We start from the raw sequence: 12,228 nt of genomic DNA on the forward strand, positions 1-12,228 counted from the left end.
GCTTATGTGGTGCTGAGGAATCGAACCCAGGGCCTCATGCATGCAAGGCACGCGCTCTACCACTGAGCCACCTTCCCAGCCCCTTCTTTTTTCTTCAATCTTCCTAAGTTCTTTGTTAATTTCTGTTTGGTAATTACTCTTCAGAGGTTAGATACAAATTGAATAGTTTGTGGGCACTTATTAAATATTACACAAATCCAGAATTTGGAAGGGTGAATGGAGGGCTAGCACTCATGCATAACATGTATAAACTAGTTAACTATGTTAATAAACTACAAAGGACCAGTAAACCCAAGTTTGCCTACTATGAAATGTGGGCAGAGATGTGAAAAAAAGTACCCTCATTTACTGATAATGGAAATGTTTATTGTTACAGTCTTTCCAAAGGATAATTTGCAGGATGTCTAGCAGTTCCACTTTCAGAAGTTTGTTCCAAGGAAGTCAATAACATTATGTGCATGCAAGATTCAGTAGTTCATAACTTTTGAACACTTACATGTCAGGCACTAGGGAAGATAAATTGAAAAGATGGGTTCTCTGCTCTTGCATTCTAGAGAAGTGCTGTCCAACATGACAACCACAAGCTACGTTTAGCTACTGAGTTCTTGAAATGTAGCTACTGTAACTGAAGAATTAAAAATTTATATACATTTAAATGATCACATATAGCTAGTATATCATATTGGACTTTGCAGGTCTAGAGTACCTATGTGGTGCCTACACCAGCAGCAGTGGAAGTAGCCGCATTAGCAGCAGTACCAGCACCTGAGAACTTAAAATGTAAAATATTGGCCTCTCTTTTTACCACTGACATACCAAATCAGAAACCCAAAGGTGAGACTTGACATTCTATAGTTTATTAAGTTCCCTAGGAAACACTGATGTGTGCAAAAGCTTGAGAAGCTCTTTTAGAACAGTGCTAGTTCATGACTATAGTGAAATAATTGGAGACCACCTAAATGTTCACATGTAGGATATGTGTTAAGTAAGCTCATACAATGAAATGCTATGCAGCAGCCACTAAAGATACTACTGCTATATTTAGTTACTGATATAGAAATTTGTTCATAATATCCTAAAGAAAAAGTTTACACATATGAATGTTTATAAGTAGAAAAGTTAATGCAAGAAAAGGTGAGTGAATAACATTACAGATGATATTTAATTAATTAATTAATTTATTTATTGCCAGTTCTGGGGCTTAACTCAGGGTGTGGGCACTGTCACTGAGCTTCTTTTGCTCAAGGCTAGCATTCTTGCCACTTGAGCCACAGCACCACTTCCTGTTTTTCTGTTTATGTGGTACTGAAGAATCAAACCGAGGCCTTCATGCTTGTTATGCAAGCGCTCTACCACTAAGCCACATTCCCAGTCCTATGTTTAACTTTTAGATAAGTGAAATCATCTGATAAGTGATTTTAATATTTTTTAATTTTTAAATTGTTATTATAAAGGTGATATACAGAATGGTGATAGTTACATAAGTCAGGTAAAGAGTACATTTCTTTTTGGACAATGTTACCCCTTCCCTTGCTTTTTTCCAGTTTTGATTTTAATACTTACATAACTATATTTTCCAATTTTTCTACAATTAAAATTATGATTATTTTTTGTGGTACTGGGGATTGAAACTAGAGCTATGCATATGCTAGACTGTTTGATCACTGAATTTTCTGCTCTCAAAAGTTAAATTTTTAAATAGAATTTTATTGCTATTAGGTGTTATACAGAGGGATTACTGTCAGGTAGTGAGTACATTTCTGCCAAAAGTTAATTTTAAATAAACAGGAGTCATTAACAATTGTTTCATTAAAAGTTCTGTTACCAAGCCTTTTAATTATTTGCCTTTGGAAAAATTTATTACTGGGGTTCAATTTTCAGTATCTTTTGTTTCAAAATTTGTCATGTGGTATTTGCTTTTAATTTCTCAAACACTTTGACTTGGCAAGCATTATATTTATATGACTAACATACTTTTGCTTTTCTATGTAGCCAGGAGTAGGAACAAAAATTGCGGAAAAGATTGATGAGTTTTTAGCAACTGGAAAATTGCGTAAACTGGAAAAGGTAAAATAGTAACTTATTTATTTGATTACAGTATCTTTGTTTATGGCAACTGTATGTTACTCATTCTAATAAGTCTCAGAAAGAAAAGAGATGATTGGACTTTATGGCTCTAAGCATTCCATTATTTATTTAGTTTTTGGTGGTACTGGTGGTTGATGTGCTACCATTTGAGCCACACTCCCAGCCCTTTTCACCTTTGCTAGTTTTTTGTTGTTGGTTGTGGGGCTTGAACTCAGGGCCTGAGTGCTGTCTCTGAGCGCTTTTGCTCAAGGTTAGCACTCTACCACTTTGAGCCACTGCTCTACTTGTGGTTTTTGGTTAATTGGAGATAAGAGTCTCACAAGAACCTTTCTGCCTGGGCTGGCTTCAAACCATGATCCTCAGATCTCAGCATTCTGAGTAGCTAGGGTTATAGGCATGAGCTACCAATGCCCAGCTCTTTGCTAGGTTTTGAACACAATCTCACATGTATGCCCAGGCAGGTCTGTATTGTAATGTGTCTATATATGCTTCCCATGTAGATAGGATGACAGGTGTATGCCACTGTATGTATATCCTCCAGCTATTCATTGAGAGAGGGTTTCCTTTTTATGCCCAGGCTTAAGCACTGCCATCCTTTTAATCTCTTAAGCCAGAAGTGCTGGCTAAAGATTTCAACTACATGGAAGGCCAGAGGATCACTGTTCCAGGCCAACTAAGGCAGAAGAAATTTACAAAGCCTCAACTCAACAGAAAAAGCTGGGTATAGTTGGGTGCTTCTGTCATCCCAGCTATAGCAGGAACATAAACAGGAGGAATGTGGTCCAGCCCAGTCCTGGCAAAAAAAGTGAGCTAATCTTAGAAATGACCAGAGGTAAAGGGGCTAGAGGTGTGGCTCAGTTGGTAAATCACTTGCCTGGCAATATAAAGCCCTGAGTTTGGTAAAGTGCCTTCTAAAATGTCAATATTGCTTCTAAACATTTTCACTTAATAGGTATGAGGGAGGATGCCTTTTCCTTCCGCTATTTTGGGGAGGCCAATGTGGAAGGACCAGCCTGAACAACATAGTAAGACTTTATTATGCAAAAGTTTTCCACTTATTTTATGTGACATTTAAGAGACTATTAGCAGTTGTTGTATTTGTGCTGATTAGAATAATAGGTGGAAGCATTCTTTTTTAAAAAAAAATTATTATCTTTAGTTGTACAAAGAAGTTCCATTCTACAAAACAGTATATGAATACAAAGTATCTGATAACATTGTCACCCATCACTCTGTGGGAGCATTTTTTTTTTTTTTTTGGTCAGTCTTGGGGCTTGGGCTTGGGTGCTATCTTCAGCTCTTCAGCTCAAGGTGAGCACTCTACCACTTGAGCCACAGTGCCACTTCTGGTTTTCTAGTGGTATATTGGAGGTAAGAGTCTCATGGAGTTTCCTGCCTGGGCTGGCTTTGAACCTCGATCCTCAGATCTCAGCCTCCTGAGTAGCTAGCATTACAGGTGTGAGCCACCAGCGCCTGGCTTGTGGAAGCATTCTTAAAGGCATTAAGTCATGTTTTAAAATTCAGTCATGCCTGAACACATATTACAACGTACTATATGGTTGGTTTTTTGTTTTTGTTTTTGTCGGTCATGGGACTTGAACTTGGCCTGGGCACTGTCTTTCAGCTCTTCAGTTCGAGCCTAGTGCTCTACCACTTGAGCGACAGTGCCACTTCCAGTTTTCTAGTGGTTTATTGGAGATAGGAGTCTCATGGACTTTCTTGCTTGGGCTGGCTTTGAACCGTGATCCTTAGATCTCAGACCCCTGAGTAGGTAGGAGCCACCAGTGCTCAGCACTATATGAATTTTTATGAAATTTGTTATATATAATACAACACATCCTTGAAATATATTGCATTCTTTTAAACATTCACACACACACACAAGAAAATATTAGTATTTATGATATAGTTGATTCACTTTTATAGTTGGTTCATTTACAGTATCATTCAGGAAAGAGATGATAAACTTTTAAATATTATTATCATCAGATGCCAGTAGCTCATGCCTGTAATCCTAGTTACTTAAGAGGCTTGGATCTGAGGATTCGGTTTGAAGCCAGTCTTGGCAGCAAAGATTGTGAGACTGTTATCTCCAATTAGCCACCAAAAAGCTGGAAGTAGAGTTGTGGCTTATGTGGTAGGACGTTAGCCTTGAGCAAGAAAGCTCAGAAATAATACCATGCTCTTAAGTTCAAGGACTTGCAAAAAAAAAAACAAACCCAAAAAACAAAAAAGAAAAACCAGGTGCTGTGGCTTATGCTTGTAATCCTAGTTGCTTAGGAAGCTGAGACTTGAGTATTGCAATTTGAAGCCAGCCTGGGCCGAAAAGTCTGAGAGACTCATATCTCCAATAAACTGTGCAGAAAAAGCCAGAAGTGGTGCTGTGGTTCAAGTGGTAGAGTGCTAGCTTTGAGAAAAAGAGGCTCAGTGACAATGTCAAGCCCCAGGACTGGGGGGAAGGGAGAGACAGAGACAGAGAGAGCAAGACAGAGAGTGAGACAGAGAGAAAGAGAGGGAGAGAGAGGAGAAAGAGAGACAGAAATAATCAGAATTTTTTTTTGGGGGGGGGTCTGGTCATGGGGCCTGAACTCTGGGCCTGGGCGCTATCCCTCAGCTCTTCAGCTCAAGGCTAGCGCTCTACAACTTAAGCCACAGTGTCACTTCTGGCTTTTTTCTTTTTGCTTATATGGTGCTGAGGAATCGAACCCAGGGCCTCTGGCATGCAAGGCAAGTGCTCTACCACTGAGCCACCTTCCCAGCCCCAATCATCAGAATTTCTAAGCTTAAACTCTCCCAAGCATTTTTTTGGAACCTTAAAGATAATTATATCAGTTTTTTTTTTAAGTGTTGAATGTCAAGTGTTCTTATCACAAAAATAGCTGCACTTAATAACTGACTAGATTTAACCATTACTTAATGTATATACTCTTCAGAACATGAGGCATATAATTTATCAGTTGAAAGAAACAAAAATTGTATGTGTGGGGACTAGGAATTAAACTCAGGAGCCTCACATATGCTCTGCACCTAAACTTGATTTTCCAGCCCTTACTCCATTAATTTTTTTTTTTTAAAGTCATGGGGCTTGAACTTGGGGCCTAGGCATTGTCCCTGAGCTCTTGTGTTTAAGGTTAGCACTGTAGCACTTTGAGCCACCAGTTTTCTGGTGATTAATTGGAGAAAAGAATCTCATGGACTTTCCTGCCTAGGCTAGCTTTGAACCACAATCCTCAAATTCTCAGCTTCCTGAGTATTTAGGGTTACTGATGTTAGCTACCAGTGCCTGGCTTCCCTCAAAACTTTTTTGAATTAGTTATCAGTGCCTATCTATACTCCTAGACACCTAGGAAGTGAGATTAGAGGAGCTTCATTGAAAAAGTCAGCTCTCATCCGGGCGCTGGTGGCTCACGCCTATAATCCTAGCTACTCAGGAGGCTGAGATCTGAGGATCTCGGTTCAAAGCCAGCCCGGGCAGGAGAGACTGTGAGACTCCTATCTCCAATAAACCACCAGAAAACCAGAAGTGGCGCTGTAGCTCAAGTGGTAGAGCGCTGGCCTTGAGCTGAAGAGCTGAGGGAAAGCGCCTAAGCCCAGAGTTCAAGGCCCATGACTGACAAAAAAATAAATAAAATGAAAAGTTGGCTCCGGCAGAGAAGTCTGCAAGACTTGTCTAGCAAAAAGCAGACTAGAGGCATGGTTCAAGTGATAAGAATGCAAGCCATGATCAAGGAAGACAAGCAAGAGCTGGAGGCCCTGAGTTCAAGCTCTGGTTATTGGCAAGAATACATTTTTTTTAAAGAAAGAATAAATTAAATAAATAAATAAATCATCTTCAGCTTCTGCTCATCACTTAGCACTTAGGTTATATGTGAATCCTACTTATGAGTTATCCAGGCAAATGCAAATGATTGTCCCACTTTTCTTAGCATATTGGTATATTTCTGATAAGATCACTGAAGTCTGCAGGGTTTCCTTAATCATTGTTAATCTTTTTTTTTTGTTTTCTTAAAGATTCGGCAGGATGATACAAGTTCATCCATCAATTTCCTGACTCGAGTTAGTGGCATTGGGTAAGAACTATTTCTTAAACAGACATGGTTTTATTTTTCATGTCAGCCAAAACCTGTACTTCTCTACCTTTATGATTTTTTTTTGGTCGGTCGTGGGACTTGAACTCTGATCTTGGGCGCTGTCCCTGTGCTCTTCAGCTCAACTGTCTTTCAGCTCTTCAGTTCAAGGCTAGTGCTCTTCCACAGCGCCACTTCTGGTTTTCTAGTGGTTTATTAGAGATAAGAGTCTCACAGGGGGCTGGGAAGGTGGCTCAGTGGTAAATCGCTTGCTTTGCATGCCTGAGGCCTTGGGTTTGATTCCTCAGCATCAGAATTCAGGCCCCATGACCGGACCCCTCCCCCCACCAAAAAAAAAAAAAAGTCTCACAGACTTTCCTGCCCGGGCTGGCTTTGAACTGTGATCCTCATAGGCGTGAGCCACTGGCACCCAGCTTCCTTTATGATTTTTGTTTTTGTTTTTGTTTTTTTATTTTGGGTCCAGTTGTGGGGCCTGAACTCTGGGCCTGGGCGCTGTCCCTCAGCTCTTCAGCTCAAGGCTAGCACTCTATCACTTGAGCCACAGCGCCACTTTGGCTTTTTTCTTTTTGCTTATGTGGTGCTGAGGAATCGAACCCAGGGCCTCATGCATGCAAGGCAAGCACTCTACCACTGAGCCACCTTCCCAGCCCTCCTTTATGATTTTTGACCATAGGATTCACCCATTTTTAGCTTATGGGTCTAAAAGACTGATTCTTCAGATGCTGTGACTATTTGTTATGTTTTCAAGGTTTTCCAGGGAAGAAAATTATGAAACTTGAATATAGATTGTGAGTAGCTCTAGGAGAGCCTGAACTGACTCAGTATTGGCTTCTTTTTATTTTTATTTTTTGCTAGTTCTGGGGCTTGAACTAAGGGCCTAAGCACTGTCCCTGTGCCTCTTTGGGCTCAAAGCTAGTGTTCTACCACTTGAGCCACAGTGACACTTCTGGCTTTTTCTAAGTAGTTCATTGGAGGTAAGAGTCTCACAGGCTTTTCTGTCAGGCTGGCTTCACATCATGATCTTCAGGTCTCAGCCTCCTAAGTATCTAGTATTGTAGGCATGAACTGGTGCCCGACTTACTTTATTTCTAAAAAATATTTTAATTATTATTTTTAGGTAGTATTGCAAAGGAGATGTCATTTAACAAAACAGTTTATGGATACAATATATCTTGATCAATGTCATCCCTTTCAACATTCTCACCTATCCCTCCCCTACACACTCCTTCCCCCACTCTTCATTAATTTTATAGGATATACATTGGATTCTTGTTTGCATTTACCCCCTCTTCTCTTCATCTATCTATCCCCTTTCTCTTTGACAGTGCCCTAGCCCTTTCTAGTACCCACTTCCTGGTGTTTTATTTTGCTGAACTTTGATTTTGGCTTTCTATTTGAGATCTCCCTTGAATCTACCATATTTCAGTTAATGAATTTGTACACCTGCATACCACCAAGTGTATTTACTTTTTTTTTTTTTTTCCCGGTCAGTCATGGGGCTTAAACTCTGGGCCTGGGCACTGTCCCTCAGCTCTTCAGCTCAAGGTGAGCGCTCCACCGCTTGAGCTACAGCACCACTTCTGGCTTTCTAGTGGTTTATTGGAGATAATAGATAATAGTCTCACAGACTTTCCTGCCCAGGCTGGCTTTGAACCGCGATCCTCAGATCTCAGCCTCCTAAGTAGCTAGGATTACAGGTCTGAGCCACCTGTGCCCGGCCACTTATGAGTTTTTAAACTAAATGTAGATTCTACATATAAGGGAAAGCATGGGTCCTTTGTCTTTGTGGGCCTGACTTAAAATAATTTTTTCCAAGTCTTTCCATTTATTTAAAAATGGCATAATATTCTTTCTAATGGGTGAGTAAAATTCCATTGTGTGTGTGTGTATGTATGTCTGTATGTATATCTATGTGTATCACATTTTCTTCATCTATTTAAAGGCATTTTGGCTGATTCCATACCTTGGCTATAGTGAATAATGCTTCAATAAACATGGTTGTGCTGATGCCTTCACTTTATCCTGGTTTATAATCTTTTGGGTAAAAGCCCAGGAGTGGAATTACTGGATCATAGGGTAGTTTAATTTTTTGAGAAACCTCTAAACTGCTTTCCAGAATGGTTGAACAAGTTTACATTCCCACCAACAGTGTATTAGGGTTCCTTTTTGGCCTTATTCTTGTACTATCTATTAGTGATAATATCTTGATAATACCTATTCTAATTGGGTTGTTTTGACTTGCATTTCCTTGGCCTAGAGATGTTGAGCATTTCTTTATGTATTGATTGGCCATTTTCAATACTGACTTTTTCCTTGAACATTGCCTTGCTAACATCACCCAGATTCTTTATCATACTGTAATATAATATCACAATATTTTAAATGTTCTAAAGCATTGCGTCTCAGATTATTGCCCTGTGAATGTCTGTGCATATTTCATTCAAGTCTTTGGTCCTGTTGCTACTCCCAGCTGGATTTGTTACTTTAGAAAGTCACTTAAGGGGCTGGGAAGATGGCTCAGTGGTAGAGCGCGTGCCTTGTATGCCTGAGGCCCTGGGTTCGATTCCTCAGCACCACATATGCAAAAGGAAAAAAGCCGGAAGTGGCGCTGTGGCTCAAGTGGTAGAGCGCTAGCCTTGAGCTGAAGAGCTGAGGGACAGCGCCCAGGCCCAGAGTTCAGGCCCCACAACCGGACCCCCCCCCCAAAAAAAAAAGAAAGTCACTTAAACTTCTTAGATTTCAGTGTCCTTCCCTAAAAAAAAATGGGAGGGAAATTAGGTTAATCTGATTCCTTCTTCCCCTTCCATTCTATAAGGCCCTTTTTGATGTCTTGATTTATTTATATAAAGGTGATCATTTACAAATCTAAATCACATTTATTGCTTTGCTCTAGTAATTTCATTGCACTTAGCAAAACCCTTTAGCAAAACCCTTACCACTTTGGCTTAAGAATCATCCTAGAATATGGTACCTGTGTACTGCTTGGTGACCTCATACCTTCATTCCAGACACAAATTTTTCTCTCTTGTTTTGTTTTTGTTTTTTTTTTTTTGTCGGTCATGGGGCTTGAACTCTGGGCCTGGGCGCTGTCCCTCAGCTCTTCAGCTCAAGGCTAGCGCTCTACCACTTGAGCTACAGCACCACTTCCGGTTTTCTGGTGGTTTATTGGAGATAGGAGTCTCACAGTCTCTCCTGCCCGGGCTGGCTTTGAACCGCGATCCTCAGATCTCAGCCTCCTGAGTAGCTAGGATTACAGGCGTGAGCCACCAGTGCCCGGCTTCTCTCTTGTTTTGAATGAGTAAAGCTCATGTTAGTTTGAGGTCTTTTCAGTAATCATTTTCTTTGCTCAAATGCTTCTACTTTGGTCACCCCAGATAACTGGCTCTTTGTTATTCAAACCTCAGCGGCCTTTGCCTACTAACTACTGTAAAGTAAGACCTAGCTATTCTGACATGTTATATTCTCTGTTCATCTGCCTCATATTTTTCTTATTTTTATGTGTCTCTTTATTGTTTCTCTCTTCCTCACTGGAATCAAGTGAGCAAGAATAAGAGCTTTTTTTTTTTTTATCATGGTCTATAACATTTATGAGTTCTATGAGCTTTGCAATACAGTTATTTCTTCCACATTGGGTACATTGTACATTTCATTTGTTTTGCATAGCATCAACTGTTCCCTCTTTCCCACTTGTCCCCTCCCTCCCATTGTTGCCATTGAGTTGCTTAGTTCATTTTGATCCGTGTCCAGTGCCCCTGATGGGTTCCACTGTTGTATGATTTTCCCTGATTCCCTGTAGTTCTGTGTCGTCCTCCTGGTTTCCCTCTGGTGTGCACATATATACCATGAGGTTATTTAGTAGTGATTCTACCAGATGGGTGGAAGTCCTTTGTTTCTTAAGTCTTGTTAATTTTGTTGTATCACCTTACATTTTGGACTTAACATCCACTTATCAGGGAGACCATGTGCCGTTTGTCTCTTTGCTCTTGGCTTACCTCGCTCAACATGATTTCTTCTAGCTCCATCCATTTCCCTGCAAATATCATTATTTTGTCCTTTCTAATGGCTGCATAATGTTCCATTGTGTGTAGATACCACAGTTTTTGGATCCATTCATCTGTGGTGGAACATCTGGGTTGTATCCATATCCTGGCTATTGTGAACAGTGCTGCAATAAACATGGAGGAGATGCATGTGTCCTTGCATACTGGTTCCTGTTGTTCAGGATAGATACCTAGAAGTGGTATGACTGGGTCATAAGGGAGGTCAATATTTAGCTTTCTGAGGACCCTCCAGACTGCTTTCCAAGTGGTTGTATAAGTGTACATTCCCACCAAGATAAGGGCTTTTAATTGTCTTGTTTATGCTGCTTTTTTTTTTTTTTACAGAGTATGTAGCAAATTAATAGGAACTCATTAAACTTAGTTGAATGAACAGTTTTCAAATGCCCATATGTCTGTGTGTTGACATTATGACAGCTGCTTAGATGTCTTATGTCCATGTTCATGGTGGTATTGAATTCAGATTGAAGCTTCAGAAAATCTAACTTTGGATAAAATTGAACATTATCAAGTAACCATGAAACATTTAGCAGGTCTTGTTTATTTAGTTTAGTAGAAACTGTTTAACAATAAAGAACACAGTTGGTTATTGTTACCAGGATTGGGTTTTGCCTGATTTGAGATAATGTATTTCTTTTTTATAGTCCATCTGCTGCAAGGAAGTTTGTAGATGAAGGAATTAAAACATTAGAAGGTAAGTAAAACCATAGATCACTAATTCTAGGTTAAATATAGTCCTCTAATGAACTGAAACTTGAAAAACCTATTCTCAATCTGTAAATACAAGTAAGATTATCTTTTAAACTCTGTAGTAGATATAGGGTAAAGTTTACTTTCCATCTTAAACATTTTTAAGTTTGTGAACAAGAAAATTAAGAAGCATAAGACATGACTTTTTGGTTTAAAAACAATGAAATACTTACAGATTTTTTGCTTCTTCCTCTCCTTCTTCATCTCTTTCTCTTCTGATCTTTTTTTTTTTTTCTTTTTCTTGTGCCAGTACTGACTCTTGAACCTTAGGGCTTTATGCTCTCATTCAGCTTGCTTGCTCACAGCTAACACTGTACTACTTGTCTCACGACTCCTGTGTGGCATTTTGCTGGTTAATTGGAGGTGGGGTCTTGTGGACTTTTTCTGCCTGGAAAGACTTCAAACAAAATCCTCCAGTGTCAGCCTCCCAAGTAGCTAAGATTACAGGTGTGAGCCACTCGTTCTTGGCTGTTATTAAAATTTTAGATAACATAGTCTTTTTCATCAAACTAAAAGCTAAATTAAGTTTATTGAGAAAGATTCTGTTAGAGATTTGCAATGTTTATTGAAATAATTATTGCTTTGGAGAAAGTAAAAAAATAGATTATGTCAAGCAATCTTAGAAACATTTTTCTTAAACTTGATAAAGCAATCCTTTATTTTCCAAGCATGTATGCTATGCATATGGATTTATTACATTATATCTGTAGCAATTTCTCTGCCATTCCATGGCATATCATTTTGTATTTGTATTTGTGGATTCAACCATTTATAAGCAGTGGTTAAATTTTGGAGAAGGACCTGGTTTGAGTCCCACCTGTACCATGCAATTAGAATAGGTAAGCCTGGTGCTTCAGTTTCTTAGCTACAAAATGTGTGCCTTATACAATATTACACAATAAAGCATGTAAAGAAATTGGAGTACTGGATGTGTAGAAAATACTAAAAATGGTAACTGAGCTGGGTACAGTGGCTCATGCTTGAAATTCTAGCTTCTCCGGAGTCTGAGAGCTAAGAATTTAGGTTCGGAGCTAGTCCATGCAGATAAAACTGAGTGACTCAGGGCTGGGAAGGTGGCTCAGTGGTAGAGCGCTTGCCTTGCGTGCATGAGGCCCTGGGTTCGATTCCTCAGCACCATATAGCAGAAAGAAAAAAGCTGGAAGTGGTGCTGTGGCTCAAGTGGTAGAGCGCTAGCCTTGAGGTGAAGAGCTGAGGGACAGTGCTCAGGCCCAGAGTTCAGGCCC

General features: G+C 39.7%; 1 protein-coding gene across 1 annotated transcript in view; it reads left to right on the forward strand.

Annotated features, from left to right (window-relative positions):
* The window catches only part of Polb (polymerase (DNA directed), beta), a 41,053-nt gene that overhangs the window by 7,793 nt on the left and 21,032 nt on the right, over positions 1–12,228 (forward strand). Inside the window, 3 exon segments of the mRNA XM_013024595.1 lie at positions 1,993–2,067; positions 6,100–6,158; positions 10,879–10,928. Of these exon segments, the coding sequence (XP_012880049.1) occupies positions 1,993–2,067; positions 6,100–6,158; positions 10,879–10,928 (184 nt within the window).

Source organism: Dipodomys ordii, unplaced genomic scaffold, assembly GCF_000151885.1.
Source record: "Dipodomys ordii isolate 6190 unplaced genomic scaffold, Dord_2.0 Scaffold4, whole genome shotgun sequence".
In the NCBI taxonomy this organism is placed as follows: Eukaryota; Metazoa; Chordata; class Mammalia; order Rodentia; family Heteromyidae; genus Dipodomys; species Dipodomys ordii.